At 47.8% G+C, this 18,718-nt stretch overlaps 1 protein-coding gene across 3 annotated transcripts in view; it reads left to right on the forward strand.

Moving 5' to 3' along the window:
* ZFAT (zinc finger and AT-hook domain containing) overlaps positions 1-14,900 on the forward strand; it is an 84,678-nt gene extending 69,778 nt beyond the window's left edge. For all 3 annotated transcript variants that reach the window (XM_077351450.1, XM_077351452.1, XM_077351451.1), the window contains exon 16: positions 10,932-14,900. In XM_077351450.1, coding sequence (XP_077207565.1) covers positions 10,932-11,174 — 243 coding nt within the window. In that variant the 3' untranslated portion in view covers positions 11,175-14,900. The remainder of the gene's footprint in view (positions 1-10,931) is intronic.
* Positions 14,901-18,718: the final 3,818 nt, after the last annotated feature.

Genomic DNA, 18,718 nt, shown 5'->3' on the forward strand with positions numbered 1-18,718 from the left:
CTGTTCTCTAAAGCAGGGGTCCTCAACCCCCGGTCTGCAGCCCAGTACCGGGCCGCAAAGGCCTTGGTACCGGGCCGCCAGCGGCCGTCCCTGCCTCCCCCCCCCCCCCGCAGTGAGAGGGGGGGGAAGAGGCAGGCACGGCCGCCGGCACGCCAGCGACGCAAACGCGCACACGCAGAGCTGCCGCGCATGCGTGTTTGCGCCCCCTGCTGGCAAAAACGCACACCCGCATGTGCGTTAGCGCCACCTTTGAAGGCCTTGGCCTCTCTGCCCTGTGGTTGGCCCTCCAGAGGAACTGGTTGGCCAGTTTGTGGGACAGGATGCAGGACTAGATAGACTACTGGTCTGATCAGCAGGGCTCTTCTTACGTTCTTATGAAAGATTTCCTTTTTTGCTAACAGAGCCAAGAGCTTTCATTATTGATAAAAGCCTGATTGCTTCATAGCAGCAGTTTGCTCATAAAAACTCATTTCATTAAATTGCATGTTTTCCAAGGCCCGTGAGCATAAGGCATCCCGTGAGCTGCTGTTGCAAATTGCCAGATCGTCTTCCGTGTAGATACTTGGGGAGACAAAGTCCTCAATTAATTGCCAGATTACTTTCTCTGCGGCTAAATCTTTGCGCCGTTGATGCCGGGCTGGTCTGGGTGAGGACCCTTTGTGGAAACAAGAACGCTAAAGCCTGGAAGCGTGCCATGAAGCAGACATGCCCACAGGATCAGGCATGGAAAGTGATATCGTGGATGCTTTAGGATGCTTAGGGCTGATCCTGCGTTGAGCAGGGGGTTGGACTAGATGGCCTGTGTGGCCCCTTCCAACTCTATGATTCTGTGATTCTATGATATCGGAACCCTCAGAGCAAGGATCGACTACTTAGAAACCCATCCCTTTCAAAAACGCAGAGCTTGTATGGGGCAAACATATGGCTCTGTTGCACCACAGCCCTACAAGTTATATTATTATTATTATTATTTATTATTTATTTGATTTGTATGACCGCCGCTCTCGGAAACCGGCTCGCGGCGGTTCACAACATTTTAATACAGATACAATATATTAACCATTAAAATTCCCCATTAAAACCCCATTAAAACAATGACTAAGTCACAATGATGGCGATTAAAACTATTCCCGTACAGGCCCACTGGATGAGCAGAAGGGAACGGAGGATAATTGGGCATAGGATGGAACACTCTGGGGAACCAGGTCAGTCTAGTACTGGCCTCCCCCCTCCGGGGAGAGGGGTCCGATCTTAGCCCCGGGCCATCACCCGGCCTTAGACAAACGCCTGGCGGAAGAGCTCCGTTTTGCAGGCTCTGCGGAACTCAGAGAGATCCGACAGGGCCCGCAGCTCTTCAGGGAGCTCATTCCACCAGGTAGGGGCCAGGACCGAAAAGGCCCTGGCCCTTGTCGAGGCCAGGCGTGCCTCCCGGGGTCCTGGGATCATCAGCAGATTCTTACCCGCAGAGCGAAGTGCCCTGCGGGGGGGCATAAGGAGATAGGCGGTCCCTCAAGTATGCAGGACCCAAGCCGCGTATAGTCTTAAAGGTTAATACCAAAACCTTGAACCTGATCCGGAAACAAACTGGCAACCAGTGCAGCTGCTTCAGCAGAGGCTGAACATGGGACCTCCAAGATGATTTAGTGAGGACCCGTGCAGCTGCATTCTGTACCAGCTGTAACTTCCGGGTTAGAGACAAGGGTAGGCCCGCGTAGAGCGAGTTACAGAAGTCTAATCTAGAAGTAACCATTGCATGGATCACAGTGGCCAGGTGTTCCGGGGGCAGGTAGGGCGCTAGTAGCCGAGCTTGGCGTAGATGGAGAAACGCCGTCCGGGCTACCTTAGTGACCTGGGCCTCCATGGAAAGTGAGGCATCCAGAATCACTCCCAAATTCCTGGCTTGAGGCACAGATGACAATTGTACCCCGTCCAGGCAGGGAAGACGCGCTTCCTGTTCCTGCTCCCTTCGGCCTAGCCAAAGGACCTCCGTCTTAGAGGGGTTGAGTCTCAGGCGGCTCTTCCTGATCCATCCAGCCACTGCTTCCAAACAACTGGCGAATTTTTCTGGGGGGAGATCTGGCCGGCCATCCATCAAGAGATAGAGCTGGGTATCATCAGCGTACTGGTGACACCCAAGCCCATAACTCCGTACCAGCTGAGCCAGGGGACGCATATAGATGTTAAATAACGTGGGGGAGAGCACCGCTCCCTGTGGCACCCCACATGGGAGTGCAAAGGAGTCGGATAACTCCTCCCCCACAGCGACCCTCTGTGATCTGTTCTCTAGAAAGGAGGATAGCCATTTAAGAGCCACCCTTCCAATCCCAGTATCAGCGAGGCGGTGAACCAAGAGCTCGTGGTCAACCACATCAAATGCGGCTGACAGGTCTAATAGCACGAGAATATTGTTGTTAACTTCAGCCCTCCTGCTTCGGAGCTGAGTTTGAATCTGCACTCCCCCACATGCAGCCAGCTGGGTGACCTTGGGCTCACCATGGCACTGATAAAACTGTTCTGACCGAGCAGGAATATCAGGGCTCTCTCAGCCTCACCCACCCCACAGGGGGTCTGTGGTTGGGAGAGAAAAGGGAAGGCGACCGTAAGCCGCTTTGAGACTCCTTCGGGTAGAGAAAAGTGGCATATAAGAACCAACTCTTCTTCTTCTTCTTCTTCTTCTTCTTCTTCTTCTTCTTCTTCTTCTTCTTCTTCTTCTTCTTCTTCTTCTTCTTCTTTTTCATATCCTGCCCCTTTCCCAAGGAGCTGGGTACATCATACACGGGTCTCCTTTCATTTTAGAAGAAGAGTTGGTTTTTATACTCTAATGTTCATTACTCAGAGGAGTCTCTAAGTGGCTTACGTTCGACTTCCTTTCCTCTCCCTACAACAGACACCCTGCAAGGTAGGTGGGCTGGGAGGCCTCTGAGCAACTAACTTGTGCAGCCTCCAGATCCCAGCAATCCCCAACAGTTGCTGGTTTCAGCTTTCTGAGCCTATGTTTTTACTCTGCTTTGCCTACACCTCAGTCGAAGTCCTGTGTTCAGTTTGGGGCACCACAACTGAAGAAAGATGTAAAGAAACTGGAGCGTGTCCAGAGGAGGGCTACAAAGAGGGTGAGGGGTTTGAAGACCAAGTCGTATGAGGAGAGGTTGAGGGAGTTTGGTCTGTTTAGCTTGGAGAGAAGACAACTAATATGTTAACCATCTCCAAATACCTGAAAAGCTGTCATAGAGAAGATGGAGCAGAGTTGTTCTCTCTTGCCCCAGAGGGTCGGACTCGAACCAGTGGGTTGAAATTAATTCAAAAGAATTTTTGGGTAAACATCCGGAAGAAGTCCTGACAGTCAGAGCAGTTCCTCAGTGGAACAGGCTTCCTCGGGAGGTGGTGGGTTCTCCTTCTTTGTAAGTTTTTAAGCAGAGGCTAGATAGTTATCTTTTATGAACTTGGGCAGATTTTGAGTGGGTGGGTGAGCAGTAAAGGATGTACTGGCATTTGTCTCTTGTGGCCCTTCCTTGGGTGCGCAGGGAGTTGCTAGTTGCCCCTGTGAGTAGGTGGGTTTCCTCCGGGCCAGGCTGAATTCTGGGTTTTTTTTTGTGTAGGGATCACTTGGGCATGGGGGGACACCATGGGCGGGCAGGTGGTTGTGAGTTCCTGCATTGTACAGGAGGCAGGACTGGATGGCTCTGGAGGTCCCTCCCAGCTCTATGATTCTCTACTGAATGACCTATTAAATATTTATGTATGAAGTTCCTTTCCCTTGATCATAGAATCCGAATCCTAGAGTTGGAAGGGGTCCATGCAGGTCATCTAGTCCAACCCCCTGCTCAATGCATACCACCTCTGCTTGCAGCGGCTGACGTTGTTTCATCCCCAGCTTCCCACAAGCAGCAGGAGGCTTTCCCACAAAGCATTGGCTCAGCTGGTTTCCCCATCATACAGGTCAACTGTAATTGAATGACAATGAAGTAGCCTCTAGGTCAGGGGTAGTCAACCTGTGATCCTCCAGATGTCCATGGACTACAATTCCCATGAGCCCCTGCCAGCTTTTGCTGGCAGGGGCTCATGGGAATTGTAGTCCATGGACATCTGGAGGACCACAGGTTGACCACCCCTGCTCTAGGTGGTGGGGAGCAGCCCAGACCTTTGCACATAAATATCGCCTGATAGCTCAGCCAGTTCCCGCGTTCCGACCGTTCCCTCTGCTCCCTTTCTCCCGCCGTCTGGTCCCCCAGGGCGTCTCTGCTCGGCAGAAGTGATGAGTCAGGGAATCGAGTTGGCAGCCCGAGAGAACCAAATTAACTGAGAAGGACTTGAACATTTCCTTGGCTAGCCTTGCAGAAACTCAATTAAGCCGAGCTAAATAAATGCCCGGGCCGGTCTTTGTTGCCGGGTTCTCGGCTTCCTGAAACGCGGTGTCGAAACGTCAGCAGCGGCATTCAGCTTGGAATTTTGAGGGACCCGGCAGGGATAAAGCAACCGAGCAGCGTACAGCGCTGGCTTTTCTTTTTTCCTTCTGGAAAAAGTCATTTCTCTAGAAATCACAATCCCGGCGAGGGGGAGGGGGCTTGCAGGGATGGTGGCACAAGTGCTATTCTGTGCTTGCGGTCCTGTTGGCATTTGTTAGAATGGGGCCCTCGGTTCCGCTCCTGGCCAACAATAAATTGGCTCTGGGTTCTGCTGCCAGGAACTAGTACATGGATGTAGACCTAGACTTGCACGGGTGCACCAAGGCATGCACCCAAGTGCTGGCCCACGCCAGCGTCTTACCTTCTTTCACCGAAATAAGATGCAATACATTTGCAAAGGGGATTTGCCCCTCCATGGAAATGAATGGGGAGGTGCTATCAAAGGTTACGTCTGCATGTCAGATAGCTTGACTGGTGTAAATACACAAGCCTTTCTCAACTTTTTTACCATGGAGAAATCCCTGAAACATTCTTTGAAGTGGCGCCATCATGCAGAATACAGTTGGGAAGCAGAGCTGTGGACACGCCCACCCGGGGCCCCTCCCTTTCGCAGCTCCTCCAGGCCCATCATCGGCCATTTTGGGGAGAGTTGACATGACCGTATATGGTCGTATCACCCGATAAATGTTTTAACACATTTTTAAAATATATAAAAAATTAATTATCTCCCACCCATTCGGGAAACCCTGGATGTGAAAGTCTGAAATACATTTTGCTCCTGTCTGTTCGCCTCCTGATTCTCAGAACGCTGCTTGGTGGTTCTGCTTGCCAGCTGTGATCCTAGTCTTTCCTTATGCAAAAATCCTGGATCCACCCTTCCAAGGGAAGCCCAGAATCACATCTGGGTTCAAAGCAGCAGCTGCTTTTGTCTGGATGACTTAGGGAGCGCATTGCCTGACTTCATTGCCGTCCTCCCCTTCTCGATTATTTGGAGGATTTTATTTAAAATTCCTATTCAGTCTCTGCTCCTTCCCAAGCCGCGGCCGTTGTGGGTTTTTTCTTGTTCTTAATGCTTTAATTGAATCTCTTCATTTGCCTCAAATTACCCTGGTGGGGGGAAAAACCTGGTGTTCTAATGTCACCTTGAGGAATGCAGTTTCTTTCAAAGCCAGGGCCACCGTCGATTTTTTAATCATTCTGCATTCCTCATTGTTCACTAAGCCATGCTTTTTTTAAAAAAAACGTGTGTTTCTATTTGACTTCTCCCTCGCTGCCGTGGTCGTCTTCTCTCCCAGCCTTGTGACCTTCAGCTGGTTTAATGGATGGTGAGAACTAAACGTTCAAGGTCTCAGCAATACATCAGTGTCAGGTGCCCCTGCCTCTCCACCCTTGTCCTCTAATTGGCTCCTTGGTCTCGGCTCTAGCAGCGTGCCTTCTGGTTTCTCTCAAACAAGCTAGTTTGTTTTCCGCCTTCTTTTTAAGGGGGTTGGCGGCCTTGTGCTTCAAATCTCATCACCTCGAAATCTTAAGACATCATAGTCCCACTGTGTACCCCTTGGGTCAGGCTGTACCTGGAGTCCGAAGTGCAGTTCTGGAGGCCTCATATCAAAAAGGACGTAGAGAATATTGAGAGGATTCAGAGGAGAGCGATGAGGATGGTCCAGGGCCAGGGGATCAAGCCCTGTGAGGAAAGGGACTTGGGATTTTCAGCCTGGAGAGGAAGAAATTGAGAGGGGACATGATGGCTCTCTTGGAAGTATTTGAAAGATTGTCACTTGGAGGAGGACAGGGGGCAGTTCCTGTTGGCAGCAGAGGATAGGACCTGCAGTAATGATTTTCAACTACATGTAGAGTGGTACCGGCTAGATATCAGGGGAAATGTCACAGTCCAAATAGTTCAACAATGGAATGGGCTGCCTGAGGAGGTGGGGAGCTCCCCTTCACTGGTTTTCTTCAAGCAGCCGCTGGACAGATCCTTCTCCTGGATGCTTGAGGCTGATCCTGCATTGAGCAGGGGGTGGGACTAGATGGCCTGCATGGCCCCTTCTAGGATTCTAAGAAATGGTGAAGATCTTGGTGGTGTGGCAGCAGCTGCTGCCAGAGCAACTTTCTAAACCGTACTGTGAGTCTGATCTCTGAGGGCCAGTCAAACGTCCTGCTGGGTCAAAGCTTCACCAGGTCCCTCCTACTAGGAAGTGTATTGCTGGTCTCCATGAAGCCCACAGGTGCCATGTTGTGGACCTCTGACCCAGGTTCTCTCACCCAGAGGCCTTCCCTGTATGGGAGCTTCTCGGGGGAGTGGAATTATAGCTGGGTTCCTCTTGCCAATAATCTCCCCCTGTCAGTCATCTGAGAGGAGGTCACTCAACTCTTCCTCCTGCAGGGCCAGCTCTCCCCCTCTTCTCCATGTCGTTCGCTGTCCCTCGGTCCTGAGAGTGCCGTGTCACTTCCGGCCAGAACTATTGGACCCTGGAGCTTCCCAGGGTGCCCGTGCAGATCCCAGCAGTAGCTGGGCCATGACATTTCATTCTGCTCCAGTCTTGCCCAATTTGCTGTGACAAAGCCAGGATCTTTCCCGAAGCCTTTCAGCAGAGTGGTTTGCAAGGAAGGATTGCCCACCCTCTCTTTAATCAAGAAATTATAACTAGTTACCTGCCTGCTGGGGAACCAACGAAGCTGTGTCGGCAGGCACCAAAGAGAATACACGGAATAATAAGCATTTAACTTGGCAGCCGCCGCTTCCCTTATCTCTTTCTTGGAAAGGACATGGAAATAGCGTTTTGCAAGGACGGCACCCAGTGGATCGATCTCGTCGCCTGCATGGAAATGCCTAACTGGTCCCAAGAGGCCGTACCCTGGGAAATCCCATCCATCCGTCACGCTCCGAGGATTGTGGATAGGTGTCTGCCCGGGAAAGATGGAACGAGAAGCGCCACAAATACAAACAGTTAATCATTTTACCTTGAATGACGAAGCCAATAGAGACATATGGATAAAGGCAGGTAGAAAGGCCGTTAGCGTTTCGTTATGGGCCAATTTTCATTTCAAGGGGACATAAAACTGAATAAGCACCCCGTTCGCTTGCCCTTGCCACCAAATGAGGTTCTGTTTTCATTCCGCTCCGGTGTCAAACACGCTCTTATTTATCTTCCGCTCCTTGTTGTTTATTTGCACATCTCGGCTGCATTTAAAATTATGCATGGCAGTCCGTGAAAACGAGCCAATTGTGCATCCCACTCGGCATCCTTTCGGCTTTCTCACAGGTGCCGGAGAATGGAATGGTGCTTTCTCCTGGAGCCAAGTGGCCACCTTTGGGACTCTGTAGGCTAGAACTGTTTTTTTTTTTTGCCGAATGAATTGCAAATTAATTTCGTGGAATCTACACACTCCGCCGGTCCCAGTGAAACCATCAGATGCCACAAATACGTTTGTGTCCTAAATGACAAGTTAGAGCAGGCTTCCTCAGAGTAGCATGAAACCTTAGAGCAGTGGTTCTCAACTTGGGGGTCAGGACCCCTTTGGGGGTCAAATGACCCTTTCACAGGGATTGCGGCAGAGCAAGCAGCTTGGCTGGGGGGGGGTCTTGCCACTGTTGACGCTTCTTCTGCAGGCACCCGCCAATTTATATGCAATTTATAACCAATTTACATACAACCATGAACAATGGATCTTCACACCGTTGGTCAGTTTTGGTTTAATTTCTGTGAAAGAACCCTTGCATCGTTTTATGGTTGGGGGTCACCACAACAGGAGGAACTGGATTAAAGGGTCGCGGCATTAAGAAGGTTGAGAACCACTGACGTAGAGTTTATTGACGCCCCGAATGGGTGGGAGTTAATTAATTTATATACATATATACATATACACATATACACATATACACATATACACACACACACACACATATATATATATATACATACATACATACATACATACATACATACATACATACATACATACATACATATATATATATATATATATACACACACACACACACACACACACTCCCGGAACCATCTTGTGACGGGTTACAATGGTCCATAATTTTAAAACCCCAATAAAACCCCATTAAAATAACAAAACTAGGACATAAAATTACAAACAAAAACACAAGAAAACATGGTGGTGTAAATCACTCATTGCAACTCCCCATCCTCCCCCCCCCCATAACACCAGTGGAGGAAGTAGGCGGAGAGAGTCATAACCCCACGCCATAGGTGATCCTGACCATATATGGTCATGTTGACCTGCCCTCCCCTCCCAAAATGGCCAATGATGAGCCTGGGGGGTGGGAAGGGGAGGGGCCCTGGGTGGACATGTCCCCAGCTACGCTTCCCGACCATAGACTGCATGATCATGCCACACTTGGGGGTTCTCAAAGCCTGAAGAATATTCCAGGGGTTTTTCTCAACCATAAAAAAGTTGAGAAAGGCTAAGTTAGAGAAAGAGGTTTGTGCATCTGTTTTGACACCTGTATATTTCCATGTTGACCTGGATGGCCCAGGCTAGCCTGACCGTGTCAGCTCTTGAAAGTTAAGCATGATTGGTCCTCCTTAGTATTTGGATGGGAGACCACCAAGCAAGCCCAGAGTTGTTACGTAGAGACCACCTCTCTTTGTCTCTGCCATGGCTAGCCTGATCTTGTCAGATCTCAGAAACTTAGCAAGGTCAGCTCTAGTTAGTTAATTTTGGTTTTAAGATTCAAACATTTTTTAATATTAAATAATTAACCTGATCAGTTCACAATCTACGACCGCCTCCTCTTGACGTGGAACTTATCTAAAATGGGTATCTAAGATGGTAACTTATCTTAGATGGTTACAGAACGGCGGGGAGCCATGTGGAGTTCTTAGGGGAGGACCTCCAAGCGGAGAGGCCAGCATTTTCTTAGTGTTGCTTCTACCTTCTGCCACGGCAATAGGCTGTGTTAGATTTTGCTTTCCCGGGTTCCAGCTGCCCGTGCCCCTCCCCTCTCCCCTCCTCCTTTAGATTAAATTAAAGGGGGGAAAACACAAACCTGAATAAAACCTATTCATTCTCAGAGCAAGGGAAGAAGCCAGCTTAAATCAGTTAAATGGCACAGCTAACGCGGTATACACTGATCAACGTGCACATAAAACGGCCTTCTGTTCAGCACAGCTGTGTCATATAACAACGCTTTTGGCACAAAACAATTGCATTTTTCTTTGCTCCAGAAAAAAATGATGATTGCTGCACACACACACACACACACACACACACACACACATGGCTCTCCCTTGTGTTTGCCCTCCGTTGCCATTTCCATTTCGGAAATTGGATATTTAGGGAAGGGCGGTGGCTCAGTGGTAGAGCAGAAAGGCCCAGGTTCAGTCCCTGGTACCTTGAGTTAAAATATCCGGTAGAAGGTGATATGAAAGACCTCTGTCTGAGATCTTGGATAGCGGCTGCCGGTCAGAGCGGACGATAGTGACCTTGATGGACCGACGGTCTGATTCAATATAAAGCCATTTCATGTGTTCATCTTTCCACTGCTGATCCAGTGGACTTAGCTGGGGTAGTTTAGGCCTCAAACTAACTGGTTCAGTATGTGAGGTTTGTGGCATGATTGGATGCCCACTCCTGGTATGCCAGAGACACCAAACTTGCAAGGGCTCTCTGACTGACTCTCTTCTACCTGCCTTCCGCATTTGACAAGGATTGGACTTACAGGGTTGAAGTTACGGACTCACCCCACCCCAAGCAACTGCTGTCCTGTACCCATAGCCCAGGTACATGTCTACAGTTGAGGGGGCCCACAAAGAGGCCTTCTCTTCCCTGGGGGGGGGCTCTTCCAGTCTCATTTCCCCACTCCTTCCACCCTCTGAGGTCGCACCTATTGCCTTTTATGGTTGACACTGTTTAATGTTGAAAATAATGCAAATGACCTTGCCTGGCTCTTTGCATCTGGGTGCAAAGACGTTTGAAGAAAGGTGTCACTTTGTAGTTTAGAATAAGCAGCCTTCCTGTGGGAGTGCCTTTTGGCACGCAAATCCCGTGGAGAGGAGGCTGGAGGCTCAGAGTATATCTGTTCCTTGAGTACTCTGTGAGGCGTCTTCAGTAACGTTTCTCTGTAGCGGCAAGTTCCTGCAGTAATAGTAGTAGTAGTAGTAGCAGTAGCAGTAGTAGTAGTGGTAGTGGTAGTAGTGGTGGTAGTAGTGGTAGCAGTGGTAGTAGTAGTGGTAGTGGTAGTGGTAGTAGTGGTGGTAGTGGTAGTAGTGGTGGTAGTAGTGGTAGCAGTGGTAGCAGTGGTAGCAGTGGTAGTAGTATTAGTGATGGTGATGATAGTTTGAGAGCCAGTTCATGCCCATCCCTAAGGTGGACTTAATTGAAGGTGGTCAATTCTTCTGTTAACCGAAGCTCATGCTTCTTTCCCAAAGAGCCCTTCATTTATGAAACAGAGGCTGTCGGAATTTCTCCTTCTGTTCCCGCGCTCTTAATTCAGCTGCAATATAGCCCCGGCATCAGAAACAGACGTTCACGGCCCTTTTGATTCCTTCTTAGGTCACGGAAGAGGAGCCCTCGACCAACCACACAGTCATGATTCAGGAAACGTTGGAAGACGCTTCGGTAGAGTTGGCCGAAGAACATCATCTGGTCATCTCCAACGAGGTGGAAGGGATTGGGACAGTGACGGTATACACCCAAGGAGGAGAAGCCTCGGAACTTATTGTCTACGTGCAGGAAGCCACGCAGGCGGTGGAGGAGCAAGCAGTGGAGGACGAGCCCTCTGCCCAGAATATCTAGCTGCGACTCCCAAAGGAGGTGAGCCTCCAACACTACCAAATCAAAGCACATTTTTATTTTGCATTGGACAACGAATGGACCTCGTCTTTTTAGAATTTAGTAGACGTGTGGGTTCTTGTTGAGGGGGCTGGTGGCTTTTGGGCTGGAGATGTTCTTGATACCTACTGAGCCCCCAACACAGCTTCTGTTTAAGAACTCCTGAAGTCACAGCCTACAAATCTACAGTTGCAGATGACCACACCCAGTTCCTTCTGGGACAGTAAGCTTTTTTGTGCTTTTAGGCAGAAAGCCAAAACATGATGGGTGGTGACCTCAAAACGGGCCCCGTTAAGGCCATTTTTGTTGCTATTTCACTTGAATGCAGTTTAAGATAACTTCAGATCAGCCGCCTCTGGGTCTCGGTCTCCCCCTGCTTTTGAAGGCCCTGAATTGGATGCTGGGTCTTCCTGCCGACATGACAACCCAGAAGTTCTCACACCCAGCTCTCCCTCAAAAGCAAAAAGAGACCCGGTTGTTTCTCTTCCACCATATCCGGCTGCGTACGATGTTCCCTTGAGCTTTTAATAATTGGGGGGGGGGGGGGCAAATTTCCCAGGATATTTATTACTGGATGCCTGACGGAAGACCAAATATAAGAACCATAGTTTCTTCAATATGAAAGCAGAAAAGCAGAAAAGCACAAACAGGGTCCCTTGCTACCTGCTTCCCCCCCCTACACCCCTTTTTTCTGTTGTTCAGCATTTAACCTTCTGCAAGGAATTGTACTTGCTTTGCCACACTGCTGTCAAAACACACAAGATCGTTCCCTGAAGGCAGTTGGATTGTGTGTACTCCGAATCAGAACTATGTGTACTTTTGCGACATCGCATCCTGATTCGCTCCCCTGCACTCCCGGTTTTCGTTAGGGTCGGTTCTAACATGGAACACAAGTGGGAAGCTGCCCCCAACTTTCCAATGTCGACATTCTGTGGTTATGCCAGATTTTGGACACGTATGTTGGAGAGAAAGGACGTTTTTAATCCGCCCTGCATATAAAATGTCAAAGCCTCCCTTTCCTCCCCCTCTCTTCACAAGCCATTGCAGTAATTTCAGAAATATATTTTTTAAATAGCTTGGGCACAGTGTTCTAGATTCACGCATCATAGCTGCCCTTTCAAAGCAAGGTGTAGCTGCATGTAACAGAAATAAGAGAGGTTGGGTGGTATTTGGTGGACTCTGGTTGTCCAACTGGCCGTACATTGAGGTGTTTCTTCACTAGCTGCTGCCCATCTTGAATTTGCACCAGATATTATAGTCCTGGGTACACTTCGGCCTTCTGCTGAAAGCCTGGCTTTGTCCAACTCTGTTTAAAGAGTGAAATAGGCATCTGCCTATACCAGTGAAGGTTCACCAAAAGAAGGCGGCACGTAAGAGTCTCCGTCAGTAGGGGCTGGCCCCTGTAGATGTCTGAGAACACTGCCTTTGTTGAAGAAGAACAGAGGGTATCTTTCCCAGGCCATATTTTTGCGGTGGGTTTTGTACATCCCTGCAAAACTTCCCTGACTAGGTATATTTCCCGATGACAGATTCTGTGTTTGCAAAGTCTGAAAAGAAATGCGATAAATTGTGATTCAGAAAATGTATAGGGGCATTTAAAAGAAACTCAATTTCCCAGAATGCCAGGGGAAATGCAAGCTCCGTTGATTTTAGTAAATTAAAATTGTCAGAACCAGCTTCAGCGCCAATGAAATTGAGGTTACTTCCCAGCCGAACGTAGGTTCCATGGGTCATGTTTCTGCTTGCATTTGTGGACACAGGAGCACTATCTGTTTATGTCTGAAAAATTCATAACAGTCAAGATGTAAGAACGCCAGCAGCTCAGAAGGGAAGCCCCTAAGTCAGAGTTAGTCAAACTGTGGCCCTCCAGATGTCGACTACAATTCCCATGAACCCTTGCTATGGCAGGGGCTCATGGGATTTGTAATTCATGGACATCTGGAGGGCCGCAGTTTGACTACCCCTGCTCTAAGTACTAGGACTCCTGAATCAATTTCTTTCCTTCTTTCTAGTGAATTGTACGAATTGTCATCCTTACATTTATGTCTATGCATATATTTGTGACTACGAGACAACTTGCAACTTCTATCATCTGATTTGTTGAGTTTCCCTGGGACCAGAGTCCTTTGAAACCTCAGCTCCACAAATCGCCTTCCTTTAATTAGGTTAGCATCTAGCAAGAAGAGAGATAAAATTCTCACCACTATTTTGGAAGAGCGAGCTTACATATGTCCACTGCAATATCCTATGCGTACATGTGGATTTCTTTGGAAGCTACTGGCAACCCACGTGTCCACTGTCTGCCGTTGTTTCACACCCACTTCCTGTGCGTGGTTTTATCCCTGTGTTTTCACGCAATGAAGCTGTGGTTCAAGTGACGTGACAGGGGTCATGAGCCTCAGCACCCTAACTCTGGAAGGAGGCAGAAGGTGGCTGTAAGACTGGTATCCACAGGGCCCATCAAGGTAGCATGAGAGCCTTGTAGAAAAAAGAGAAAAAGGTTTGCGTCTCACAGATCTGATTTGTAAGCAGAGGGCTGAATAGGAGGAGCCTAGTAAGAATGGGAGGAGCCTTCTTTAATGCAGAAGCTTCCTCATTGGGAAGAATATCCTTTTACTTCCTGAGCAGATCCTCAAGTTCTAATGCAGAGCAGAGTGGGGATTTCTACGTAATATGAAATAAATATACACAAATGAATGTTGGAATTACATATTTTCAGTAATATGCTGGGTATGGACCTAGTTACTGGGTCCACTAGAAGTTATAGGAAAAGAGAAGTTGCATAATTTCCCCATCACGGCCCTGCAGTAACAGCCTTGTCAAACAACACATTAAAGTTTGAATTTCTAACCTCAAAAAGAATCGAAAATTTAGATGGCAATATGAATACTTGGCATATTCGTGTTGCAAAGTTTGGTTTCCCCAACCCCACAAGAAATCTGGAAAGGGGAACCGGAAATGGATGGAGAAGCCTGATTCAATATTTACTCCATAGACATCCAGACTTTTAATTGTGAGGGTGTCCATGGAACTCCATTTTGCTTCATCCTCTTGGGACACTGTCCACCGATTCTAAGTGCGAAGCTTGAATTAGGCCCCAAGGATCCATAGGATCAAACTTAACTCAGTATCTGGACTCAAATCAGGTGGATGCTTGTTTATGGATTCTGGATGGGAGCTGATTTTTGGTGGGTACTGATATTGTTGTGCCCAGATCTCTCTCTCTCTCTCCCCGACTCTCGTGTTACTGAATCATGATTTTAAAAAACCCACTTCCGATTACAACCGTAGAATGAAGTTCATAGATCTTGTAACACTTCTGTCAAATGCCACGCACACAAAAACAGCAGTGTGAACCCCAATTACTCGTCCTTGTTAATATGTATGAAAATCAAACCTTGTTTGTAAATACGACCAGAGTTTGAATTATGCTGTACATAAGAGAATATGAAGTGGGATTCATCCCTGTTAATCTTCATGGGCACAATCCGTCAGATTTGCTGTTTCTTTGGCATGTCGAATGGGGAGTGTACCTGTGACATCATAATGAATCCCCTGGAGGCTTCTGGGAAGACAATCCTCTCTATCCAAACAATAAACATTATTAACAATGTGAGCACGTTTGATTCTATTCAGTGAGTTTCAATGAAATAACTGGAAAATAACTGGTCCCCCCACTTTTTCCTAAAAATAAATTAGCTATTTTTTTCTAGTTTTCTGCCATCTTTCTTGCCATTATGTAGACCTGATCTTGAAAACCTGTACTCCACAAATATCTGTGCACTTGTGCTTAATACAGTGACTTTCTGTTTGAGTGCAATCATTGGGGTTGGCACCAAACAAGGTCTAAAAATGATGTGGAAGCCACGTGCAAAATTTAGTCCCTAACAGGTAGATGGGAAAGGAGGGGGAACTGGCCTCTATACTTACAAAACGGCAATTGGCCATCCACAGAAACACCAACTTGCCCAACAGAATTGGATGGATGGATGGATGGATGGATGGATGGATGGATGGATGGATGGATGGATGGATGGATGGATGGATGGATGGATGGATGGATGGATGGTAGCACCACTCTATCCCTAACCTGGATAGCCAGACTAGCCCGATCTCATCAGAACACTGAAGCTAAGCAGGGTCAGCCCTGACTAGTTTTCAGATAGGAGACCTCCAAGGAATGCCAGGCTTGTGATGTGGAAGCAGGAAGCAGGCAATGATAAACCACCTCTCAACATCTCTTGCCTCGAAAACCACAAGGAGTGGCCATAAGTCAGTTCCAACTTGGCAGCCCTTTCTACCACCGTCACTTCCGCTTTGGAAGGAGTCATCAACATGCTTCCAGTTGAAAAGTCAGCCATGTTCAGCTGTGTTTTGTCCATTTCCTTATTCTTTGGCATTCCCAGGACACACACTGTTTGCTCATTTGGAAACCTAAAGGGAATATTCCAGGGGTAGTCAACCTGTGGTCCTCCAGATGTCCATGGACTACAATTCCAAAGAGCCCCTGCCAGCAAACGCTTGAAGGGGCTCATGGGAATAATAGTCCATGGACATCTGGAGGACTACAGGTTGACTACCCCTGGAATATACCAATGGGTATGGTGTCATCCTGGCTGATTTGGTGAAGAAGACACAAGGTAGCAAACGTTCTTTTGGATTTCTTTCCCTTGAGGATGCTAAGGGAGTGCGGACAGACTTAAGCGACTTTTTTGCAAGCGAACAAACGGGCTCATCCATTAACGAGAGGTAGATGGGGGCCGTTTCCTGTGCACACCACCGAGAAAAGCAGAACTAATGAATTTGTCTTGTGGTTCCCAATTAAATGTCATTGTGTGTTTCCAGAGATTACCCTTTGCCGTAATCAGAAAAGCAGGAGCAGCTGCGAACTGTGTGTCCTCTTTTTTAAAAAAACACGATGACTTCAGCAGCTCTATCTACGGCTCACTTGCCATTAAAACTCTATTTGGAACAGTATCGTAACCGGTCACGGGAGTCACACTATTAGCAAGGAAGCCTTTCTGAATCAATTAATCAATTGCTTGTGTTAATATCTGGGGGTGGGGAGGGGGAAGGTGTGAGAGCCGGGGAAACTAATTTGCCATGCATCGCTTTCAAATTTTCAAGTAAATTATTTTCCAATTGACTCTGCATTTCCACTGTCCATGACAGGCGTAATTTAAAAGAAAAATTCTAATATATCAGTGTCACGCACACCTACTGCAATTTAAGGCTTGGGTTGTTTTCGAGCCCGATAACGCTAGTTGTGCTTCCTGCCGATTGAGTATGGAAATTGTTTTCTTTTTTTCCGACTCAATGTGATGGATTTTTTTTTTCCGAAACAGTAAAGCTAAACATCAAATATATGCAAATGTTATCGTCATACCTGTTCTGAATACGGTAGCTGTTTGGGACCTGCTGTAGCAAACGCATGAGCCTGCCTTATATTGACTCAGAACCTCTGTCCATCGACTGGCAGCGGCTTTCGTAAGAACGTAAGAGAAGCCATGTTGGATCAGGGCAATGGCCCACCCAGTCCAACACTCTGGGTCACCCAGTGGCCAAACCCAGATACCATTAGAAGGGCCACCAGCAAGGCCAGAAGCCCTCCCACTGTTGCTCCACAAGCACAAAGAATACAGAGCATCACTGCACCAGGCAGAGTCTTCCATCTATATCTTGGGGCTAAGAACCACTCATGGACCTCTTTCCAAGTTCTCAGGTGGAGTTCTTCCACATAATCTACCACCAGGTCTTTACTGGAGATGCCAGGGATTGAACCTAGGACCTTCTGCATGCCAAGTAAGTGCCGTAGCCTTAACTAGGCCAGCTGAAATTGCCTTGTAAGGCTCTTGTTCTATCCAGTAAAGCTCTTATTCTATCCAGATCAGTCATGATTACTCCAATTGGCAGGAGCTCTCAGACAGAGAGCTTTCATATTGTCTATGACCATGTCATTACCAATGAGCCACTGCCCCAACTCTTAACTAATAAACACATGAAAGTACCTTTTACCGAGTAAGACTCTCGCTCTGTCCACACCAGTCATGACTGCTCAGACTGCCAATGGCTCTTTGTCATCTCAGGCAGAGATCTTTCACATCATCTATGACCAGGTCTTTACTGACAATGCCAGGGATTGAACCTAAGACCTCCTGCATGCCAATCAGATGTTTTCCCACTGAGCCACAGCCCTTCCCCATTGCTTCTGTTCATTCTGTTCCAAAAGTAACATCTCGCAAGCATCCTTGACTTGGGTAGCCCTCATACACTTATTCCCTTGTGGTCCTACCTGGAGCTTGGCAACCCTGCAAGACAGTAGGTTTCCTGTTTCAGACATTATAAATGAAAACCTTGGTTATGAGGCGCCATTTAGAGAAACAGGATCAATATCAAGGCCAAGCATTACTTTAATGAGGGGAGGGGAAGGAAGACCCTGAATATTCATCTGGGGAGGGTTGGTTGAATCATCCAGACATTAGCACTTCTTTGCTTCGAGTGGCCTTGTTGATTGGTTTTGCATATCCCGTCAGGGACTTGTGCCTCCTCTCCTCTCCTGACGATTCTGATCGGAACTGTGTTCGCGGGGAGAGAAATGCACTGATTGCGATTTAATTAGCCGTGCATTCTTGGCCTTGCAAAAGGAAAAGTGCATTAGAAAGAAGCGAAAAATTGTTTTGACCATTTGTGTTTTTAAAAATTTCCACAAAATGAAATCAACTGGACACGAAAATTCAGGCGTGGAAATGCATTTTGTGCAGCTCGATTTTTCGTGGCACACCCACAAAATGTTGTCGGAAGAGAGATCTCTGGGTGTTGCTGTGTGATTGGGGGAGGTGGAAAAGTCTCCTTCCCTTCTGCAAGCGTTTGGTTGTTCAGAATTCCTTGGTGAGGAGCCATGACTTAACAGTAGAGCAGATGCTTGGTGTGCAGAAGACTCCCGAGTTCAATCCCCGTCTCCTCCTGTTAAAAAAAAACAAACAGTTTATAAGTGGCATCAAAGATCTCCACCTGAGACCCTGGAGAACCAATTACACCAATATAGGATGGGGGAGACTTGTCTTGGCAGTAGCATGTGCAAAAAGGATCTAGGAGTCTTAGTAAACCATACAGTAAAGATGAGTCAGCAGTATGACTCAGTGGCTAAAAAGGCCAATGGGATTTTGGGCTGTATCAAACGGAGTATCGTGTCCAGATCACGGGAGGTGATGGTACCGCTTTGCTCTGCTTCAGCCTCACTTAGAGAACTGTGTTCAGTTTTGGGCACCCCAGTTGAAGAGGGATGTAGACAAATTGGAGCATGTCCAGAGGAGGGCAACAAAGGTGGTGAGGGGTTTGGAGACCAAGACATATGAGGAAAGGTTGGGGGAACTTGGTCTGTTTAGCCTGGAGAGGAGACGACTGAGAGGGGATCTGATAACCATCTTCAAGTATTTAAAAGGCTGCCATGTAGAGGATGGAGCAGAGTTGTTCTCTCTTGCCTCAGAAGGATGGACCAGAACCAATGG

This window comes from Paroedura picta, chromosome 9, assembly GCF_049243985.1.
Source record: "Paroedura picta isolate Pp20150507F chromosome 9, Ppicta_v3.0, whole genome shotgun sequence".
Classification (NCBI taxonomy): Eukaryota; Metazoa; Chordata; class Lepidosauria; order Squamata; family Gekkonidae; genus Paroedura; species Paroedura picta.